The following is a 24526-nucleotide window of genomic DNA, read 5'->3' as shown; positions in this document are numbered from 1 at the left end:
AACAAAAGTGCCTAACTGCAATTATATAGTGTCTCAGTAGGAGCATGCCTAGAATATTGCACAGTTTAAGTTTCCTAGGAAAAGATAAACTTGCCATAGAGAGTGTTCAGAGGAGGTCCACCACAGTAATCCCTGAGATGACTGGATCATCCTATGAGGAAAGATTAAGGAGATTGGATCTAAATTCTGAGTGGTTTTGAACAATGAGAGGTGTTCTTGTTAAAATTTCCAAAACTCTTATGCGGCTGGATAGAGCAGGTGCCAAGAGGGTGTTGTCCCTGGTTGGGTTTGTGTAGGGGTTGGGGAGTGGTGTTTAGATCCTGGGCCCATAATCTTGAAATAAGAGGCATGCCAATGAGGAGAGGGAGAGGAGGAATAGGGAAGGAGTGATTCTCTGGAAGTCTCTCCCCATGAGACTGTGCAGCCTCAATCATTGAGCAGGGTTTAAGATAGTTTTCGATTAAAGATATCAAGGGATACAGGAACCATACTGGAGGATGGTGTTGAGGTAGAATTTGACCCATTAATTGGTTGAATGACAGACCAGGCTCAAGTGACCAAGTGATCTACTCCTGCTCCTAGCGCATATGTTCTTATATTCTGAGAATAAAGGGCAGTTTTCCTTTTTGTGGACAGGGCTACAAATCCACACTAAATGGGCTGAAGACGCCTGTGTTGAACTCAACTCATAATCATTGTGCAGTGACTCAGTTCTATCTGTGTGCATGTCTGCCCAACTGTCTATGTATGTCTGTGTCTGTGATGTGCATGTCTGTACGTGTGTACGTGTCTGTGTACATACGTGTCTGTGTGAGTACATGTCTGTGTGAGTCTGTGTGCGTACATGTCTGTGTGAGTGTGTGCACGTGCATGTCTGTGTCTGAGCATGTCTGTGTGCACATCTCTCTGTGTATATGTACGTGTGTCTATTTCGCAGTGTCAACCTAGATTAGGTACTGAACTCCCTGCAGTGTGAATGCACACTTTGTGAAGTCCTTCTCGATCAGGTAGCTGCTGGCTGTGTACAAGATTGCAGAGATCTCAGAGACCAGGTTAGCAGTCCGGCTCAGTCTGTGTCTCTGCGCTAAAATGTTGAAGTTCTAAATTGAATTTAAATAAAATTCATGATTTTTCTACAAAGCTTTTCCACTGCTTCCCTTCCAGCTGGCTGTGAGCATAAAACAAGCAGTGCCGAGGGAGTGATTACCAGCCCGAACTGGCCTGACAAGTACCCCAGTCGTAAAGAGTGTACCTGGGTCATATCTGCCACCGCGGGTCATAGAGTCAAGCTGGTAAACATTTTCATTTTACACTGATCTGCTGTCCGACTCAAAATATGAACAGAGAGAAGGAATGTTCTTTTATTCATTTACTCATGGGACGTGGATGTTGCTGGCTGGACCAGTATTTATTGCCTATCCCTAGTTGCCCTTGAGATCAAAGAACAAAGAAAATTACAGCACAGGAACAGGCCCTTCGGCCCTCCAAGCCTGCGCCCATCCAGATCCTCTATCTAAACCTGTCATCTATTTTCCAAGGATCTGTATCCCTCTGCTCCCTGCCCATTCATGTATCTGTCTAGATACATCTTAAATGACGCTATCACGCCCACCTCTACCACCTCCACTGGCAACGCATTCCAGGCACCCACTGCCCTCTTGTGTAAAGAACTTCCCACGCATATCTCCCTTAAACTTTTCCCCTCTCACCTTGAAATCGTAACCCCTAGTAATCGAGTCCCCCACTCTGGGAAAAAGCTTCTTGCTATCCACCCTGTCTATACCTCTCATGATTTTGTAGACCTCAATCAGGTCCCCGCTCAACCTCCATCTTTCTAATGTAAATAATCCTAATCTACTCAACCTCTCTTCATAGCTAGCACCCTCCATACCAGGCAACATCCTGGTGAACCTCCTCTGCACCCTCTCCAAAGCATCCACATCCTTTTGGTAATGTGGCGACCAGAACTGTACGCAGTATTCCAAATGTGGTCGAACCAAAGTCCTATACAACTGCAATATGACCTGCCAACTCTTGTACTCAATATCCCGTCCGATAAATAAAAGCATGCTGTATGCCATCTTGACCACTCTATCCACCTGCGTTGCCACCTTCAGGGTACAATGGACCTGAACACCCAGATCTCTCTGTGCATCAATTTTCCCCAGGGCTTTTCCATTTACCGTATAGTTCACTCTTGAATTGGCTCTTCCAAAATGCATTACCTCGCATTTGCCTGGATTGAACTGCATCTGCCATTTCTCCGCCCAACTCTCCAATCTATCTATATTCTGCTGCATTCTCCGACAGTCACCTTCACTATCTGCTACTCCACCAATCTTAGTGTCATCTGCAAACTTGCTAATCAGACCATCTATACCTTCCTTCAGATCATTTATGTATATCAGAAACAACAGTGGTCCCAACACGGATCCCTGTGGAACACCATTGGTCATAGTCATCCATATTGAGAAACTCCCTTCCACTACAACCTTTTGTCTCCTGTTGCCCAGCCAGTTCTCTATTCATCTAGCTAGTACACCCTGGACCCCATGCGACTTCACTTTCTCCATCAGCCTACCATGGGGAACCTTATCAAACGCCTTACTGAAGTCCATGAATATGACATCTACCGCCCTTCCCTCATCTATCAACTTTGTCACTTCCTCAAAGAATTCTATCAAGTTGGTAAGACATGACCTTCCCTGCACAAAACCATGCTGCCTATCACTAATAAGCCCATTTTCTTCCAAATGTAAATAGATCCTATCCCTCGGTATCTTCTCCAGCAGCTTCCCCACCACTGACGTCAGGCTCACCGGTCTATAATTACCTGGATTATCTTTGCTACCCTTCTTAAACAAGGGGACAACATCAACAATTCTCCAGTCCTCCGGTAAGTCACCCGTGCTCAAGGATGCTGCAAAGATACCTGTTAAGGCCCCAGCTATTTCCTCTCTCGCTTCCCTCAGTAACCTGGGATAGATCCCATCCGGACCCTAATGCCTTTTAGGATACCCAACACTTCCCCCCTCCTTATGCTGACTTGAGAAGGTGGTGATGAGCTGTCTTCTTGAACCGCTGCAGTCCGCGTGCTGCGTGTAGACCCGCAATGTCCTCAGGGAGGTCACTCCGGGATTTTGATCCAGTGACAGTGAAGGAAGTCAGGATGGTGAGAGGTTTGGAGGGGATCTTGCAGATTGTGGTGTTCCCATGCATCTTCTGCCCTAGTTGTGGAAGATGCTGTCTAAGCATCTTTGGTGAATTTCTGCAGCACATCTTGTAGACGCTGCTGCTACTAAATGTCTCTGATGGAGGGAGTGGGATGTTGAACCATAGAATCTCTCAACAGTGTGGAAGCAGGCCATTTGGCCCATTGAGTCCCTCTGAATTGTATAAAACAGCTGGAGTATTGTGTTCTGTTCTGGGCAGCACACCCTTAGGAAGAATGCAAGAGCTTTGGAGAGGGTGTAGAAAGCTTCACAAGAACAGCATAGTTACCTGGAGAGCCTGGGATTGTCCTGCTCAGAGCTAACAAGGCTCACAGGAGATTAAATAAAGAGGTGTCAAATACAAGAATTTGCAGAGTCAATCTAGAGAACCAGTTTCCAGTGGCTGAAGGCTTGATCAAGTAACAAATTGAAAATGATTGGTAAAATAGCTGGAAATAAGGTGACCAAAATCTTTCTGTGCAGCAACTAGTTGCAAACTGGGATGAAGTGCCCAAGAGTGCAGTGGGTACAAATTGAATAGAAACCTTTAGAAGGAACTGGATAAATACATGGAGGAGAAAAATTTAGTCAGAAAATGGGAAGGATCAAGGGAGTGGGATGAGCTGAATGGTTCTTCAGTAGAGCTGATCGTGATGTAATCCCCTTCTGTGCTGTCCAATTATATCATGCAGGCATGATGGGCTGAACAGCTTCCTCTGTGTTTCAACAGTTCTGTGCTTCAGTCCCGGTTGGAGGTAATTAGGCAGCCTAAGTTGCTTTCTGTCCCGCCTAAAGCACCTGTATCCTGGCATATTAAGCTGTCAGTCCTGCCCCTCCCTGTTTCTGTAGTGGCTATAATATCCCAGTCCCACGTACCTAGCAATGCCCTGAGTTCATTGGCCTTACCTGTCAGCCCTCTTGCATTGAAATAGATGCAATTTAATCCAAAAGGCATTCCTTGCTCCCTGTCCTGTTTCAGCCTGACCTGTCACTTGAACTTGCTATTTCTGATTACAGCATCTCCTTCCAGCCTTGCACTTGCCTCCCTGCCAATCTAGTTTAAACCCTCCTTTGCAGCAGTTGCCAATCTGCCTGCCCGGATATTGGTTCCCCCTCCAGTTCAGGTGAAACCCATCCCTCCTGAACAGGTCACCTCTGCTCCAGAAGAGATCCCAATGATCCAGGAATCAGAATCCCTGCCCCCTGCACCAACTCTTTAGCCATGTAGTCATTTGCCATATTCTCCCGTTCTTACCCTCTCTAGCATGTGGCACTGGATGTAATCTGAAGAATACCACTGTCGTGGCCCTGGTTTTTAACAATTTTCCTAGCTCTCTATAAACACTCTCATCCCTATTCATCCCTATTTCTACCTATGTCATTTGTGCCAACGTGCACAATGACTTCTGGCTGCTCACCCTCCCCCTTGAGAATGTTCTGCAGCCATTCTGAGACATCCTGGACCCTGGCACCTGGGAAGCAACACACCATCCTGAATTCTCGTCTGCTGCCACAGAATCTTCTGTCAGTCCCCCCCTAACTATCAAGTGTCCTATCACTAAGGTCCTGTTTACCTCTACTCTTTCTTGCTGTGCCCCAGAGCCAGATGTACTGCCACTGACCTGGCTCCTGCTGTTTTCCCCTGAATAGTCATTCCCCCCAACAGTACTCCTTGATACCAGGCCCGTGGCAATCTGCTGCTCAGTGCAGGTGACTGCTTCCAGGCTCTAACGTATGCAGCAAAGTGATGCCTCTCCTTGTCAGTCACTCTCTGCTGGACCGATTGATCAGTCCTGTTGCTGTGCAGGTCACCTCTCTGTCAAATAAAGCAACTTAACAATTCCCAAGGCTTCGCCTTGTGTGGTTTTGACTCACCATCAGATAGATTGAAGGGAGGGTTGTGGGATCATGGTGGTAAGACATCACTCACAGGGATTATTACTGTCGCACCTGGAGTTCCTTTGATGAGATGTGGTGATGTACAGACCGACTACAGCACACGAGGGACGAGAGGGTCCACTAACAGGAGCAACAGCACCATCAAACGCTAAAAATACCTAGGGAGGACCCAAAATTACATCAGAGTTATAGAGCAGGAGTGTGGTGGTTGAGTCTATTAACTAGATGTACTACAGTTGGTGAGTTAACGTTGACCTCCAACTGGCTATTGGGCTTCATCTCCAATAGTGTTTTCCCTTGGGAAACACCCTGTTGGGCTTTTCCTGTTATTACATCACGCCATTGACCTGGGTGTTGGGACCTGGTGCTACTCAGAGTGAATGTTGGCCGCTTTTTCAATTTTGCATTTTCACAGGATGTGGGCATCATTGCCTGGGATTAATTTCCCTAATTGCCCAGAGAGCAGTTAAAGGTCAACCACATTGCTGTGGGTCTGGAGTACCGTGTAGGCAATAAATGCCGGCCAGCCAGTGACACCTATGGCCCACAAGTGAATAAAACAAAACATAAGGACAGCAGTTTCCTTCCCTAAAGAACATTAGTGAACCAGACGGGTTTTTCCCCTGACAATGTTCATCATTGGACTCTTAATCCCAGATTTTTATTTAATTCTAATTCCATCTGCCATGGAACCCCAGAACATTACCTGGGATTGGGATTAATAGTCTACTGATAATACCACTAGACCATGACCTCCCCATGTTGAATGGGATAAATATCTGTCTCTGTGGCTGTACACGCTCCACAGGAAATAAATTGGCATCTTCTCTGCAGCCAGCTCCTTGCCCAGACAATGGTGTTAAGTGGGCAAACCTGTTGGCAAGACCGTCTGGGAATTTGGGAAACATTCCTTGGCATTGTGGGAATGGACACTGTTTGAAAGGTTTCGGATCAGAAGGAATCCATTCTGTCCATGTACCAGATTGTATCGGATCACTTTTTACATCCTTGGTAGTGCTTAACATTTGGAACTTTTACCCAATAGGCCTTTGACAAGTTTGAAATCGAACAGCACCAGGAATGCATTTATGATCATCTGGAGATTTATGATGGAGCTGATGATGAGTCCCCAATTCTGGGGCGTTACTGTGGGAGCAGAAAACCCGAACCCGCCATTTCTACCAGCAGCAAAATGTTCATCAAGTTCTTCTCTGATGCTTCAGTCCAGAGAAAGGGCTTTCAGGCCAAATACAGCACAGGTGAGAGCAGTGACTACAACTTGCACAATTAGCTAATCTCAAAGAGTTTGCAAACCATCCTGCCCTTAAATAAAATCCCTATTCCTTACCATGTCTTTGCTCAATTGGTCATGGATCCTGCAGTCTGAGGGCCACCCCCAACTCCTGGAACTTCAACCAGTCTCCTGAGATTGTCAGGTTACCAGATCCTTTGTTCATGCGTGCTCACCCTCATTGTCTCATTCTAATCTTCTCTCTCAACAGCCAACTCCAGCGTCTGGTGCCACACCTTGGAAGTAAAAATCTGGTCCCAATTTGTACCCTTTATACTCACAGCCTCTGGTGCCAGGCTGCACAGTTGGTGTAAAGGCAGGCTCAGGCTGTTCTGAGCCAACTCAACCCAGCTGATAAATATCAGTCTGGTGAATGATGAGAGTTTCCCACACTACCACAACCTTGGATTGAATTGTACCAGCTCACAGCAATGGGTTTGAGCTGTGTTCAGGAACACACTCCCTAATGGATATGAACCATGTTTCCAAACTGCCCCAATCCAGCCCAAAGCCATGCCATGTTCTTCCAAAATTGGATCTTTCAGGATCGAATGGACACATCTTTAATCGGAGTTTGGGAGTATTTGATGTTTGAGTGGTAGGTGTTGTGTTGACGGTGCTAAACTCACCAGTCAGCGAAATGTGGAAGGGGTATGATTCCGGTTTGTATTTCCAGAGATCAGCATCAGAACTAAGTCTACCCATGAGTGTGCTTTAACCCAACAACTCATTGCGTTTCAGAATGTGGAGGACACCTTAGGGCTGAGGTACGAACCAAACACCTGTACTCGCACGCACAGTACGGGGACAATAACTACCCAGGACAGTCACACTGCGACTGGGTGATAGTGGCAGAGGACGGTTATGGGGTGGAACTGATCTTCCAGACATTTGAAATTGAGGAGGAGGCAGACTGTGGATATGATTACCTGGAGCTGTACGACGGTCACGAGAGTGTTGCTCCCAGACTCGGCAGATTCTGCGGATCAGGGGTAAGGGTCCAGCACTAACTGAGCATGACCAGAGCTGCTTGCTGTGTGTGGGGTTGGTCTCTGTGTTAGTGCTGGCACACACAGACAGGCACGTGCATGCACACTTACACACATGTACGTTCACACACACATACATTCACACACACATACACACACGTACATTCACACACAAGTACATCCACACACACGTACATTCACACACACGTACATCCACACACACATGCACACATATACATTCACACACACGTACATTCACACATATGTACGTTCACACACACATATGTTCACACACGTACATACATGCTCACATACGTACAGACTCATTCACACATACTCGTTCACACACACTCATCACACACGTGTTCATGCACATATGTTCACACACACACACACACACTACACACCCTGTTTTCATGCTGAGACACATATATACTGTGCTGTGTGCTAGTTGAAGTAGCAGCATATTTGCCTGTGATGCCTGACATGGCTGAATATCCTGAACACTGACATTAAAGTCATAGAGATGAAGTATCAAAGGAAACCAATGCTGCGATTGGTATCAGAATCCAGCAACAGCCATCACCTTCAGGAGAGTGTCAGAAGTCACACGACACCAGGTTATAGTCCAACAGGTTTATTTGAAATCACAAGTGTTTGGAACATTGCCCCTTCGACAGGTGAAGTGAAGAAAAGCACACAGACACAGAATTTATAGGCAGAGAGATCAATAGGCAGAGAGATCAAAAGATCATACAAATGGTGTGAATGGAGTTTTGACAGGCTGAATAATAAGTCTCTGCAGGTGATCAAAAGTGTCAGATGGTGTGAGTAAAGTGCCAACAGCTGAGTAACAAGTGAAGGGTCTTAAAATAATCTTACCACAACTAGACCCCTGGCTTGTGGAGGTTTCACTTTGGTTTGGTTGATTGAACTAACTATCTTCATTGTTCTTCCCTTTGCCCTAGCCCCCGGAGGAGATCTATTCTGCAGGGGACTCCATAATGATTCGATTCCACACTGACGACACCATCAATAGGAAAGGTTTTCATGCTCAATACACCAGCACGAAATTTCAAGATGAATTGCACACAAGGAAATAACCGAATAGGAGCCTTAACAAAGGACTGCATTGAGAACATTGTGTCTTGCTACCATCGTACCTTGGGCACAGGGGAGTTGGAACTGAAATCCACATTCGGTCTTGGTTGAAATTGACGGTGATTCAGGAACAGAAACAAACCCTCTCTGTATTCCGAGCAACTTTCTCAATGTTATGTGTCCCCATTCTTTCTGAAAACATTTTGTTTATCCAATCACTGTGGCCCAAAAGACACCAAAGTAAAACACTGTGGCTCCTTTCAATTAGCTTCCCACCCCTGCCTTTCCCAACTTCTTCATTCTTATTCCCACCATTCCATCCCCACATTCCCATTCCTACCTTTCCCATCCCAGTATCTAACAATTCCTTCCCCTGCTTTTAGGATGTGTTTCCACGCGAGCAGCACAATATTCGGAAGCACGGTGTTTCAATGTAATAGTGGTCATTTCATCACTATCTGCAGTTTAAATACTGGAAGAACACAACAGGTTGTGGAATTCTCACCATTACTACAGATGTACACTTGAAATTTTGAAAAAAACTGGGAATAGTTCTTTCAGCCCCTTGAAATGTTACATGAAGTGAGGGGTAGGGAGATTAACCACTGATCTTTGAACAAATTTGTTAACAATAAGCTTTTGAAACTCCTCAAACATTGAACGTAACGAGACTAGAAGGGCAATTAACAGGTGCTGTAATATCTAAGATTAGTTGGAGATGTTTTGCACGTCAGAAGCCTGCAACAAGTATCTGCAATGTGGTTATAACATTTCATTGAAAGAGAGGAAAAACGAGAAATATTATTTGAAAAATATACTTAAGATATATTCAGAAATGCAAAATGTCAAAAGGTCTAGCTGCTTGCATGTAAACTACTTGTGAATCTGCTCCGAGAGCTGTTTTTAATCCAACATATATATGCATGGAAGAAAAATCCTGAAAGCTAAGCCTTAATTCTAGTGAAATATTGTACAGTACTGTACATCAGAAGCTGTATTGGAAATATTTGGTAGCTGGTTGTAGATAAATCATATTCTGTTTATTATTTATTCCTAAGAAGGAACACAGTATGACAGAAGGGTGGTTGAGCTCTTGAACCAACTCATTACATTTTTGCATTGTATGTAAAGGAGTGAAATTCTTTCCAAACACACGCCACGTATTTAACACACTGCTTCAGAGCTGCCCTATAAGATTTTTATAAAAGCAGAATTTCCTTCAAGAACTACATCATCACCTCTCTAAAATATTCAAAACAAGTTCTCTACCTGTTTGATTCAATGGGCTGGCTATGGAGTGTAAGTGCCTAAAAGGTTTAACGCTTACCAAAAATGTATTGATTCTTGATTCATAGTTTCTCTTCTCTGGTGGACCTGAAATTTAAAAAAATGTTTTTTTCTTAAAATGTTTAGTAAAGATATGACGTAGACCATACATTGATGAATGCAGGGGTGAGGCAGAATGCACTCAGTGGGCTGAATGGCCTTTTCGTGCGAAAACGACTCTGACACCATGATTAAATTATTTAGGAGGGAATCCATTTTGATGTTTGTCCTTGTAATATCCCACCTTAACGTAACGATATAAAAAAATCACTGTCTGAAACCATATGGAGGAGGACTCATTGAAGACTAATGCAGGTCGTGCAGAGGTAGTTGTTGTGTGCAACTAAACTGAGTCTGCAGCTCACCACCCTCCCTAAGTGTAGGGATCTCCAGTGTCCATTTAGATTAGTGTAGGAGAGGTCTGGTTTCTGGTCTAACTACAAGTGGCTCTCGTATTGAACAAGTAGCAGTTTATTGCTTGTTAGCAACAAGTGGCAGGTTACAGTGATATGATAAACATTGTTACAGAAACGATATGGAGGACCTGGGTGTTCAGTCTCACTCCTTTGAGATCCTGCCCACTAGTCCATCTGAGATCATCCTAGGTGCTGCTTAAAACACTGCTGTGTATTAACCCTTTCAGACCTGTGTACCCCTTTCCACCAAAGCTGAATGTCCCAAGAGTGGTCTGCAGTAGCCTGTCCGTAATGTCTTTGTATAGATTCCAAGATGGTCAGGCAGTACCATTTTGGAAACCGTGAAGAGACAGAGACTATCTGACAGGGTGCAGCAACTTGGTTCTTGTATTTCAAAACCCACCATGGCAGTTGTTGGAAAAACCCACTTGGTTCACTAATGCCCTTTAGGGAATGAAACTTTCATCGTTACCTGGTCTTGCCTACATTGACTCCAGACCCACAGCACTGTGGTTGACTTTTAACTATCTTATGGTTAATTAGGGATGGGCAATAAATGCTGGCCCAGCCAGCAATGCCCTCATTCCGTGAATGATTAAAAATAATTACTAAGGACACAGCTCTAGAATGAATTCACTCCTCTCTCGGAAGCGATACTCCAATAAGTGTTGAACTTTGTTGAAACTTCACTCGAAATTCAGACTATTAGCTGAGTGCAGGTAGCCACACTGGAATGAAGGGACTTTTGTCTCCATCACTTCAGTGGTTTATGTAATTATTAACAGCAAACAACACTTGCCACATTTTTATAGCAACTTATCAGGGTTCCCAACCCCTCCACTCACAGGAAATAGCTCCTGTAGGTTATCACCACTGTAGATGCGATGCAGAGACGTGTACACACAGCAAGATCTCACAAAAGGTCGACATGGTGACTGACTACCTAGTTAGTCTGGTTTTGGTGGAGAGAGACAGCACAGAGTGCCTCCTTCTCAAACGGGATCTTTTATATCCACATGAACAAAGGAATGGCAAAGTAACTGAATGGATGGTCTTCATGGTGGAAGACACCAGCAGCATACCAGAACTTCAAGAGAGTCAGAGGGCACAGGTGAAAGTAGTTTCCATCACTCAGAAGAAGGTCCTGGGAAGCTGATAGGTCTGAAAGTGGATATTTCAGCTGGACTGACTGCTCCCAGTGTTCTGGAGGAGAAAGCTGAGGACATTGTAGAGGCATTGCTGGTGATCTTTCTCAAATCACTGGAGTCTAGGAGGGTCCCAGAGGATGCCAGCATCATTGGCTCCATCACCTATCCCTAATTGCTGTCACATAAATGTCAGACCAGTTAAGATTGGCAGTTTCCTTCCCTAAAGGACATTAGTGAACCAGTTTTTCCTGACAATGGTTTTGTGGTCATTATTAGACTTTAAATTCCAGATTTTTATTGAATTCAAATTCCACCATGTACTATGGTAGGATTTGAGCCCAAGTCCCCAGAACATCCACTAAGTTTCTAGATTAATAGTCTAACGATAGTACCACAGGGCCATAGCTGCCCTCTGCTGGAAGATGGCTAACGTAACACCCCTGGTTAAGAAGGTGGGGAAGCAGAATACAGGCAACTATATGTCAGTTATCCTGACCTCAGTCTTTGGTAAGATTTTAGAGTCCATTTTTAAGAATGTGATTAGAGAGTATTTGGAAGTACATGGTAGAAGAGGGCTGAGTCAGCATGGCTTTGTCAGGGGGAAGCCATGCCTGACAAATCAGTTAGAATTTTTGAAGAGGTAACAGGGAGGTTAGACACGACAGAGCCAGTGGGCATGATGTATTTGGATTTCCAGAAGGCCTTTGACAAGGTGCCATACAGGACACTGCTAAATAAGATCAGAGCCCAGGTGAGGGTCAGCGCCCATCTGTCTGAATGAAGAATTGAACCTCAGTCAGAACTCTCTGAATCATTGCCTCCAGTGTGTTTCATGATCCCCCGTCCCAGAATTTCACTTCCGGTTACTAAACAATGTTGCATTGCAGGCGAAACACATTGTTCAGAACGTCTCGCTGGAATCATTTCATATGCAAAGTATTTTAATGACGCCCATATAGAGAAATCTGTAGGGTTTAACTTCCTCATTGATTTACAATCTTGCGTTCCTCACAGATTCTTTGACCTTTGGGTTGAGCTGTGTTTCTAGCTGGTGACAAATGTTCATCGTTGAGCCACTGCAGCATCCAAAATTTGGGGATGGTAAGTTTGTGACATTTTCCTTGCTGCAGTATATTCAGAATATTGATTAGAGGAGACTGTGTTTTGAGAAGGGTTTAGATAGTAACAAAGCGAGATGTACTGAATAACAGGCTTGTCACCATCAATCAATTCATCAGATTCTGATACAGAATCTTTATTATAGAATCTATCATGTTTTGTGATTTTAAGCTGACTGCTTTCTTGCTTTAACTTTGCTGCTGTTAATTTTATCTTGGGTCCTTGGTGTAGAATGCTGTGGATTGTCCTCATTGTGAAGGGATTAGACCCAATTATTCTGGAAGAAACACATTTGGGCTAATTTTCATCTACTGACTGCCTCAGTTGATGCTGTGATTACAGCATTGGGCAGTATGAAATTACTGAAAAGCATCACCAATTTACTGCCAAGGTAGCCAAAATTCCCATCTCAAACAAGGGATCCTGTAATTAAAATCACAGCCCAGAAATAGACACTTCCAGCATTATTTAGAGGGACAACTTACCTACTCTCCCTGTGAACATTTGGCAGATATTTTTGGGTGTAGATTTATTTTAAACCTTGGCGGTAGGTTGGTGAGTCTGTGATGGAACTCGCTTTAATGACCTGGACAAGGTGCTGAAAGCGGATTCCTTTTGGCCTCTCCAGTCCTGCTGGTGAAGGGGGCTACAAGAAGCTGTAACAGCGACCACCAGAGAGGAGGAGGAGAGAGTATCCGACATGTTGCCGTGTGAAATTCTGACAGTGTCTCAGGAAGCTGTGGATCTTCAGGGAAGTGTCACAAACCTCTTACAACACATTTCAACATCTGGCCTAATGTGGTCAGTGTTCGTTGTCTCTGGCCTTTGCAGGGGTGTCAGCCTGTACTTGACTGACTAATGATTGATGCTGACAGTTTCCTAAGAGCCTGTAGTTTACACAGATTGGGGTACACATTGAGGGTAGGCTGAGGGTTCCGGTGCACCTCTCTTACAGCTTTACTGAGGAATACGAATTGATCTCTCACTGTGTACACTATAGGAGGGAGGACAAATAACTTGCATTTATAAAGTGCCTGTCACAACATACAACAACTTGCTGGTTCCTCAACAGTTCCAAATGTACAACCACTTCCATCTTGAAGGACGTGGCCAGCAGATACATGGGAACACCATCATCTGCAAGTTCCCCTCCAAGTCATGCACCATCCTGGCTTGGAAATATATCTCCATTCCTTCATTGTTGCTGGGTCAAAATTCTGGAATTCCCTCCCCAAGGGCATTGTGGGTCTAACTACAGCACATGTACTGCAGCGGTTCAAGAAGGCAGCTCAACCCCACCTTCTCAAGGACAGATCGGGACAGACAAGAAATGCTGGGCCCAGTCAGTGGCACCCACATCCCCTTAAATAACAGAAAAAACTCAGGGCTTTCCAAATCACTTCATAATCTATAAAGTGCTTCGAAAGTGTCCTTGTGATTGTAGAAAATATGGCAGCTGATTTTCACACAGCAAGATCCCATTAGCAACAATGTGACAGTGACCAGATAATCTGTTTGAGCTGAGGGAAATAAACCTGGTAGGATACAGGGAAAAGCACTCCAGCTTTCTTTGAGTAGTGTTGAGAGATTTTCTATTCTCCTAAATATGGACAGATTGGGTCAGTTTAATTTCACAACTGAAAGATGACATATCTGATAATGCAGAGATAGTAGGAACTGCCGGTGCTGGAGAATCTGAGATAACAAGGTGTAGAGCTGGATGAACGCAGCAGGCCAAGCAGCATCAGAGGAGCAGGAAAGCTGACATTTTGGGTCTAGACCCTTCATCAGAAAATCTTCAGAAATTTTCTGAAGAAGTGTCAAGGCCCGAAACGTCAGCTTTCCTGCTCCCTTGATGCTGCCTGCCCTGCTGTGTTCATCCAGCTCTATACCTTGTTATGTCTGATAATGCTCCTGGATGATGATGCTATCCACCGAACCAAGACTAATACCCCAAACATCTTTCACCACCTGAGTAGATCCAGTGGCTTCCTCAACTAGATCTCAAGGACAGATCCATATCCAGAGCAGACCAACATTGATCTCTCCATTACCTGATATTCCAGTAGTGACAAGAGCTCACTATAGAAAGGATTGAAATGTGCTGATCATTTTACTCAGATATGTAAATATCAAACTAAATATTAATGATTGGTATGAATTGTCGAAACATTTGGATTCCATATGTCCACATGGATACAACAGTGTACACAGACTGCTGCCTTTACAATGACCCAGAATATAACTGTGCTTCTTCATAGCAAAATGTAGGGAAGTCTAGGTGTAGTCTTTTTTAATATTCCTTATTTGGATTGTGGATCAAAATGAGAAAAGAATACTGCTGTAAACCAAAGCAACTGTGGAAGGAGATGCTGTACATGGGAGCTAACGTTTTACTCAGAGGGTGGTTCAAATGTAGAATGAACTTCCTGAAGAAGTGGTGGATGTAGGCAGAATTACAACATTTAGAAGACATTCGGATAAGTACATGAATAGGAAAGGTTTGCAGGCATATGGAACATAGAACATAGAATAGTACAGCACAGTACAGGCCCTTCGGGCCACGATGTTGTCCCAAATTTTTACCCTAAACCTAAGGTCTATCTAACCTCCACCCCTGCCTTATACAATCATCCATATGCCTATCTAATAGCCGCCTAAATGCCTCTAATGAGGCCGACTCCACTACCCTCTCCGGCAAAGCATTCCACACCCCTACCACCCTCTGAGTAAAGAACCTACCTCTGACGTCTGCCCTATATCTACCTCCACTCACTTTAAAACTATGCCCCCTCGTATAGCTACCTCCAAGCCCTAGCTCTCTCAACATTACCTCGTAAGACCTTCCCTCCATTCCAGGCAACATCCTGGTAAATCTCCTCTGCACCTTTTCCAACGCTTCCACATCTTTCCTGTAATGAGACGACCAGAACTGGACACAATACTCCAGATGTGGCCGAACCAGGCTTTTGTATAGCTGGAGCATAACTTCACAGCTCTTGAACTCAATCCCTCTATTAATGAAAGCTAACACACCATACGCCTTCTTAACAACTCTATCCACCTGGGTGGCAGCTTTCAGAGAACTGTGGACATGAATCCCAAGATCCCTCTGCTCCTCCACACTGCCAAGAATCTTTCCGTTAACCCTGTATTCTGCTTTCAAATTTGTCCTTCCAAAATGAATCACCTCATACTTTTCAGGGTTAAATTCCATCTGCCACTTCTCAGCCCAGCTCTGCATCCTATCAATGTCCCTTTGTAATCTAGAACAGCCCTCCGCACTATCCACAACTCGACCCACCTTCATATCATCTGCGAACTTACTAATCCACCCTTCCACTCCTTCATCCAAATCATTTACAAAAATCACAAATAGAAGAGGACCCAGAACAGATCCTTGTGGTACACCACTCGTAAGTGAGCACCACGTTGAATATTTTCCATCCACTACCACCCTTTGTCTTCTAAGGGTCAGCCAATTCTTAATCCAATCTGCCACATTTCCCCCTATCCCATGCCTCCTTACCTTCTGCATGAGCCTACCATGGGGAACCTTATCAAACGCTTTACTTAAATCCATGTATACCATATCCACTGCTCTACCTTCATCCACGTATTTGGTCACCTCTTCAAAGAATTCAATAAGGTTTGTGAGGCATGATCTACCCCTCACAAATCCATGCTGACTGTCACAAATCAAACTGTGCCTTTCCACGTGATCATAAATCCTATCTCTCAGAGCCCTTTCCAATAATTTGCCCACCACTGAAGTAAGACTAACTGGCCTGTAATTTCCGGGGTTATCCCTATTCCCTTTTTTGAACAAGGGAATGACGTTTGCCAATCTCCAATCTTCCGGCACTATACCCGTGGACAGTGAGGACGAAAAGATCATCGCCAAAGGCCCTGCGATCTCTTCCCTCGCTTCCCATAGAATCCTTGGATAAATCCCATCAGGCCCGGGGGACTTGTCTATCTTCGAGTTCCTCAAAATTCCTAGTACATCTTCCTTACTAACATCGACCTCCTCTAGCCGACCAGCCTGTTTCACACTGTCTTCCCCTACAACTAGGTCCCTCTGAGTTGTGAATACCTAAGAAAAGTATTCATTAAGGACCTCTCCCATCTCTTTAGGCTCCGTGCACAAATTCCCTTTACAATCCTTGATCAGCCCTACTCTTTCTCTGGTCATTCTCTTATTCCTCACGTACATGTAAAACCTTGGGGTTTTCCTTGATCCTATCTGCCAAGGTTTCCTCAAGCCCCCTTATAGCTCTCCTAAGCCCTTTCTTCAGCTCCTTTCTGGCTAACTTGTATCCCTCTAGAGCCTTTTCCGATCCTTGTTTCCTAAACCTTATGTAAGTATCCTTCTTCCCCTTAACCAGTAGTTCGACCTCTCTTGAGAACCAAGGCTCCCTCACTCGACCGCATCTTCCCCTGCCTGCTAGGGACAAACATATCGATCACACGCAGAATGCATTCCTTAAACAATCTCCACATTTCAAATGTACTCTTCCCTGACAGCATCTGTTCCCATTTTATGTTGCCCAGTTCTTGCCTAACAGAATTGTAATTACCCTTCCCCCAGTTATAAGCCTTACCCTGCTGTATGTACCTATCCTTTTCCATGACTATTGTAAAAGTAACAGAGTTATGATCGCAACCGCCAAAATGCTCTCCTACCAACAGGTCTAACACTTGGCCCGGTTCATTGCCAAGGACCAAATCCAATGTGGCCTTTCCTCGTGTTGGTCTATCTACATACTGTGTCATATAGGCCAGGAGCAGTCAGGTGGAACTAGTTTAGTTTGGGATTATGTTTGGCATGGACTGGTTGAACTGAAGGGTCTGTTTCCATGCTGTATGACTCTGATTCTGACTCTATGACTTATGAAACTCATTGTGAGTTGTTGTTACGCTGCTGCTTTGTTCCAGCAGTGGGGGAAGGTAATTAAAATGACACAGCACTATGGGTCTGAGCAAAGCATTATTTGCCTGGAGACTGATTGCTGTTTGGTTTGTGCAATCAGGGCCAGCTGCTGGAGGTTAGGAGCCAGCGGCATGACAACAGCTCTCTGATTGGCTCCTGGGTGGGTGAGCAGAGAGTGTACGAACAATACAGGAACAATGCAGAAACCTCCAGATACTCATTTGCAATCTCTTTCTCTCTGAGTCTCTGTGCCTCTCTCTGTCTGTTTGTTTTCATGTGAACAATACAGATCCATAAGTTGTCCAGACTCAAAGAGAAAGCATCTCTCTTTTTCTCTCTCTGCACTGAAGTAACCAACTGAAATGTAAGAAAAATTCCTAATATCTCTTCCCAGTTGGTGCCACCTGTTGCCTTTAAAAATAAGGTCATTATAGTTCCAGAGGATCATATGGTTCCTCTCTCATTAGAGAGAGAGAGACAGACAGACAGACAGACGACTGCTGGTGGCTTAACCTAAGGGTCAGCACAACTCTGGCAATGGGCAAAATCGAAAAAGAGAGTCCTTCATGGTGACCTCAGCTGGTGTAGAAATTAAACCCATGCCATTAGTGTCACTCTGCATCGCAAATCAGCCATCCAAGCTAACTGAACCCCAAGTCACCTCTAACCAGTGACTGAAAGACTGAGCAGTTAATGTGTCAATTTCCCTGTGTCTTCAGTAAAGACCTGAAAGTAAATAAAGAGATCAGAGATCAGAAGGATTCAGAAAAACTAAGACGGACACCTCATCGAATTATATAAACTGGTGCTATTGAACTGGGTTTCCCCAGTACTTTTCCTTCTACTCATCAATGTCTGTTTTTATGCGTATGCAGTGGTTTAGGAAGTAGTTGGAGTTTCAGTGAGTCGGGTTATAATTCAGTTCAGATAATTCAGTTTTGTTTGCCTGGGGTTAGAAATAATTTCTTTGTAATAAATAGTATTTTCTTGGTAAGTGCAGACACATAGTCAGTGGTTTCTATTAACCTGAACTCATTGGTTGGGAAAATTGGGGACTCTGTAATTTGATTAAAGCTGTAATTTTATTGTGATCACTCTGGAGGTAGTGAGGCTTGAGTATCCCAACCTGGTCCAGACATATGATCAATTATCAACAGTTCAATATTTTATGGGACAAATAGAGCATTAGTTACAGTGCACCAAACAGCAACATCATTTATTGTTATTTATTGTTTCATGAGATGTGGGCATTGTTGGCAAGGTTAGCATTTATTGTCCATCCCTAATTGCCCTTGAACTGAATAGTTTACCAGGGGCCATTTCAGAGGCCATTTGAGAGTCAAACACAATGTACTGGATCTGGAGTCATAGTTGGTCAGAACAGGTAAGGATGGCAGATTGTCTTCCATTAAGGCCTAAGTGAACCAGATGGGTTTATTTTCTGCAACGCTGTTCATTCAAGGTGGAATATGTTGGATTTGTTAATTAAATTTAAATTCCACCAGCTGCCACAATGGGATTTGAACCCATGTCCCTAGACATTACTTGCCCAGTGACATTGCCAGTGTGGCACCATTTACACTGTCAATGCTAAGAAATAATGACAGGGGACATCTGAGATATTATGTCTTTGAGGCAGACTCGTATTCTGGCTGGGTGCAATTATACTAAGCTGTTTAATGCAGGTGCCTGCTGTTTCTGACCCCATAAACATGAGGTTTGAGTTAACTTGCGAGACAGACCCTAATGTTCAGCTTCCTTGTCAAACCCCTGGCATTTTTGACAAGCATTGAGTATGTTGTGCCTGCTCCCAGACAGGACAGGAGCAGCTGGGAATAGTGGGCCCAATTTTCATGTTGAGTTTTGGAAGCATGAGTTGGGTTGTTTGACAATTTCAGAATCCCAGGCCTTTCTCCTCTGACCATACCTGCTGGAGTTTCATGTCTTGGAGATACATGTGGGCAGGATGCAGCTATCTGATTCTTAAGGCAACTAGGGAGCCTGGGTGCTGAGGTGGGGATAATTAATTTGAGGGACACCAGCCTCATTCTCCAATACTCCTCACCACTCCTCTATCCATCTTCATTCTCCTCCAAGCCCTCTCATATTCCTCACACTCACTTCATGACTTCTCAAATCCCAATACCCACTCCACACCTTCTCATGACTTAGTGCCTCCTGCATGGTGTCATACCTCAAAGACCCCTCCATGCCCCATTATATCCCTCATGATCCCTTCATAGCTCCTATATCTCTATGGCCCATGTTACCTCCCTGTCCCACTGTACGCTTAATACTCATTTACCAAGTATTAATTATGTTCAGGCCTCAGGAGGAATATCTTGAAATGGGGATGAAAAGCAATTAAACTTCTGAAAATCTAATGGATACACTGGCGAATGAGACATTTATCCGACTTGACCTTGTACTTTAACATGGAGCTCCAGTACAACAGAAAGTTCGCTTCTAAGAATCACTGGTTTCTTACTGGAGTCTCCCTCTGGGCATTCAGGACACAGATGTATTTATACAACAGTCCAACAGTTTCATGGTCGCCATTAATGACACTGGGTTTTCATTTTAGATTTTTTTAATTATCTGAATTCATTTCACTATCTTCCACTCTGTGAGTTCCCCTCACAAATGTAGAAGTGTTCTTTTTAGGCCTTCGGGATTACAAGCCTTATAATGTTGTTCAGAGGTACGGTGCACTGTGTTTCTCATAATGCAACATAATCACGGCTGTTGTAACCAAGGTAACAACATGTCTGCCTTGTTAACATCCTGAGCAACAAATATTCCAGGGTCTCTCTAAGGTCACAGTTAAAATTCAGGGGTCACTCCATTTAATTCAGAGATCATCGCAACCTGTTTGGGAAAGTGCACAGATGCTCAACCCCTCACCTCAAATCATCTCAGAAGTTAGGGATTTACTCCAATTTATCTGTTTGATGGACTCAAGTTAACACCAACCAGTTTGCTGAGCATGACACGCTCTGCTTTTTATGACAAGTAATCCGCCAAAACAATGAATTATCAACTTATAACTCTTGCACGTTTAAGCTCTATCCTCGTCCTAAAGTCCTACACGCACAGTCAAACATAGATCTAATTGGTAGAGAGAAAAATACTGGGAAAATACGGTTCAACAGCACAAGTTCACAGGATTCAATGGTTTTGCTTCTTCTGAATCCTTCTGATCTCTAACAAAATCAAAAGTTGCTGGAAAAGCTCAGCAGGTCTGGCAACATCTGTAAAGAGAAATCAGAGTTAATGTTTCGGGTCCGGTGACCCTTCCTCAGAACTGATGGTAGCGGGGAAAATAGGGTGGGGGAGAGGCGAAGGAGTAAATGATAAGTGGGGAGACAGCCCAAAGAGAAAGGGGAACAGTTGAACAGACAAAGGAGTTTTAGGCCCTAAAATTATTGAACTTGATATGGAGTCCGGAGGGATGCAGGGTCGCCAAGTGGAAAATGAAGTGTTGTTCCTCCAGCTTGCGTTGAGCTTCGCTAGAACACTGCTGCAAGCCAGAGACAGACAGGGTAGGGAAGCACCCAGGGTTGGCCAGGGAACAGGGTAGTGCATTAAAGTGGTAAGCAACTGGAAGCTCAGGGTCTTTTCTGCGAGCAGAACATAGATGTTCTGTGAAGCGATCACCTAAGTCTATGCTTCGTTTCCCCAATGTAGAGGAGACCACATTGAGAGCAGCGAATGCAGTAGACTAGATTCTGGGAAGTGCAGGTGAAGTGTTGCTTGACCTGGAAAGTATGTTTGGCCCCTTGGATACTGGGGAGGGAGGAGGTAAATGGGCAGGTGTTACACCTTCGCCGGTTTGTAGCAGTAGGTGCTGTAGGGCTGTGGATGTGTAATCCCTTTATATGTCCATCCCCCATCAAGATCATTGCAGGGCCCTCCGCTTCTTCCTGGACCAAAGGCCTGGACCATCCCCACACACCACCGCCCTCCTCTGCTTGGCCGAGCTCGTCCTCACCCTCAACAACTTCTCCTATAAACTCCTCTCATTTTATTCAGGTCAGAGTTCTGCCGGCCACTTTAACACATCACCCTGCTCCCTGGCCAACATCTCTGTCTCTGGCTTGCTGCAGTGTTCCAGCGAAGCTCAACACAAGCTGGAAGAACAACATCTCATTTTCCGCTTGGGGACCCTGCATCCCTCCGGACTCAATATCAAGTTCAATCATTTTGGGGCCTAAACTCTTCCATGTCCCAGCCCCCCACTCCACATACCAGGCCTTGTTATCACACAGCCTGCCATTACACACTACCTATTGTTAACCACTAACAGTCCCCATTAGCAACTATTCAGCCTCCCAGCCTGATCAGTTTCAACTCCTCTGTCAGTCCAATTATTGTTTTCTCTCTTTGGGCTCTATCCCCACCTATCATTTACTCCTTCCCCCCCACCCTATCTTCTGCATATAAACCGACATTTTCCTTGCTACATCAGTTCTGAAGAAGGGTCACTGGACCCAAAACATTAACTCTGATTTCTCTTCAAAGATGCTGCCAGACCAGCTGAGCTTTTCCAGCAACTTATGACTTTTTTTCTGATTAACAACATCTGCAGTTTTTTCAGTCTTCCTTCTGATCTCTGATCTCCCTCTTTCTCGATCCTTTCAGTTTTTTGAAGATGCAGGACAGTTGACACATTAACTATACAGTCTTTACTGGTTTGTTGGTCATTTAGGTCAGTTGCCTGGATAGCTGGTTTGCAAATGCAGTGCTGCTAACAGTGTGGGTTCAATTCCTGCCCCAGCTAGGGTAAGCATGAAGGGATCCTCCCCTCCTCTGAGGTATGGTGACCCTCACCATCACCAGGTGTCTCTCTGCTGTTAGAGTGCAGCCCTACACACTCATATCTTCCCCCATTGCTTGCACAAAACAACTGCGTAAACGCAATTCACAATGTATTCCAGCAGCTGGTTCCACAGTCTCCTCAGTTTAAAGCAATACTTTTCCCGTTTTGGTCTGCAATCTAAAACAAAAGACGTTAAAAATGGGGTCTTTACAAGATGAGGAGAATTTGTTTCTCTGAGGGCCAAGAGTCTTTGAAGCTTTCTTCCTGAGATGTTGACGGAAGCAGACATTTTGAATAATTATAAAGGAGAGGTGGGAGATTATCAGTAAGTGAGGGACGGAATGGTTATCGAGGGCCAGGTGAGAATGTGGAGTTGAGTTTAAAATCAGGTCAGCAATGATCTTGTTGAATAGCAGAGCAGGCTTGAAGGGGTGAATAGCTTGCTCCTGCTCCTAACCGGTATGTTCATGTGTAAGATCGGGAAGTTTGATAACGGGTGGGGTGGAGTTTTATATCATTGTGAGTTATCACCGGCCTCTCCTTCCATGATGACACCAACATGGATCTGGGATCTTGTGGATGAGGCTGGAGGATCAGGAATGGCAACTTTCAGTATTCATAGGAGGGGATGCGCCGAAACCTCTGCACAGTGGGTCTGGATTTGGGGATGAGGGATGGGAGGTTTAACATTCTCAAACTGGGAATCCCCAGAATTGGGTGATATGCACAGATGAGTTGGGCTGAAGGGCCTGTTTCCATGCAGCATGACTCTATAACTCTATGATTCTATATGCTTCACAGTATTGATCCTCTTTTCTCTAACCTCGGTTTCTCCTGTCTCCCCTCAGTTTTCCCTGTTATCCTCTCCTTGGTTTTCTCTTCCATCCCTCCAATCAGTTTTCCCTCTCATTTCCCCCTCAGTCTTCCCTCTTCCCCTGCTGGTCTCCTGCTCCTTGGAGCTGTTTAGACAATGGCTGAGGGGTAAAACCTTGAGTAAAAATAAAAACGGAAAAAACTGCAGATGCTGTAAATCAGGAACAGAAACAAAGTTGCTGGAAAAGCTCAGCAGGTCTGGCAGCATCTGTGAAGGAGAAAACAGAGTTAACGTTTCGGGTCCGGTGACCCTTCTTCAGAAATGATGGTGGCTGGGAAAGCGTCAGTTTATATGCAGCAAATAGAGAGGTGGGTGGGGTAGGGAGTAAACAATTGGATAGAGCCCAAAGAGAGAGAAAGACAGTTGGACAGACAAAGGAGTTGCTAACGATCAGGCTGAGAGGGTGAATAGTTGTTAGTGGGGACTGTTAGTGACTAACAACAGGGGGTGTGTAATGGCAGGCTATGTGGTAACAAGGCCTGGTGTGTAGAGTGAGGGGCTGGGACATGGGAGAGTTTAGACCCTAAAATTATTGAACCCAATATTGAGGCAGGAGGGCTGTATGGTCCCCAAGTGGAAAATGAGGTGTTGTTCCTTCAGCTTGCATTGGGCTTCACTGGAACACTGCAGCAAGCCAGAGACAGAGATGTTGGCCAGGGAGCAGGGTGGTGCATTGAAGTGGCAGGCAACAGGTAGTTCAGAGTCTTTTTTGCAAGCAGAACGTAGATGTTCTGCGAAGCGGTCGCCAAGTCTTGAGTAAAAATACTCCATTTCGGGGAGTGTGAGGTAAGTGGTGTGACAGATCTCCAGGAAAGCTGCCATTAGAGTTGGGTAGCTCGGTTGCAGCAGTGTCCAAGTAGAGCAGTCTGGAATTTTCCATGTGAATTCCTGAGAGTGATTAATCCTGCTGTACATTGAGTGGCGATTAGATTGAGATACTGTCCCTGGGACTGTCCTGTTTGTGACAGCTCAGGCTCACTCGAAAAATGCAGGGGAAGGGAAAGAGGTCAATTCCTGGATAGTGGGGGCCCTCCAGCCTAAAGCACCTAGATGACATGGCCACACATTCTTCACACTTCTAACGCCAGTGTCCTCCACTGCAGACATGCAGCTCCATGTCTCCCCAAGCCTCTCTCAATATGAGACTAATGTTATCCCATCTGTCAATGTAGCCGGGGAAGTCGAGAGTTAGTGAGTCACTGTCCTGGGGTATGGGCGGGTTAATGTGTCACTGGTCCAGGGGGGTGAGAGTTAGTGCATCACTGCCCTGGGGCAGGTGTTGGGGGATTATTGTGTTGGGTTGTCCCGTGGCAGGGTGGGGGTGGGGGGAGGTGGTTGTGGGTTGGGGGGCGCGCGGTGTGGTGGGTACAAGATAGTTGTCCAGATTGTCCGGGGAATG

At 44.8% G+C, this 24526-nt stretch overlaps 1 protein-coding gene across 1 annotated transcript in view; it reads left to right on the top strand.

The window, feature by feature from the left end:
- Nucleotides 1-9622, top strand: part of LOC109922418 (tolloid-like protein 2) — a 139251-nt gene extending 129629 nt beyond the window's left edge. Inside the window, exons 18-21 of the mRNA XM_048616278.1 lie at nt 1165-1292; nt 6157-6370; nt 7144-7394; nt 8360-9622. Coding sequence (XP_048472235.1) covers nt 1165-1292; nt 6157-6370; nt 7144-7394; nt 8360-8494 — 728 coding nt within the window. The 3' untranslated portion in view covers nt 8495-9622. The remainder of the gene's footprint in view (nt 1-1164; nt 1293-6156; nt 6371-7143; nt 7395-8359) is intronic.
- The last annotated feature ends 14904 nt before the right edge of the window (nt 9623-24526 follow it).

Source organism: Rhincodon typus, chromosome 34 (assembly GCF_021869965.1).
Source record: "Rhincodon typus isolate 14 chromosome 34, sRhiTyp1.1, whole genome shotgun sequence".
Lineage (NCBI taxonomy): Eukaryota > Metazoa > Chordata > Chondrichthyes > Orectolobiformes > Rhincodontidae > Rhincodon > Rhincodon typus.
Note: the sequence above shows the minus strand (reverse complement) of the source record. Positions and strands in the feature narration are given on the sequence as shown.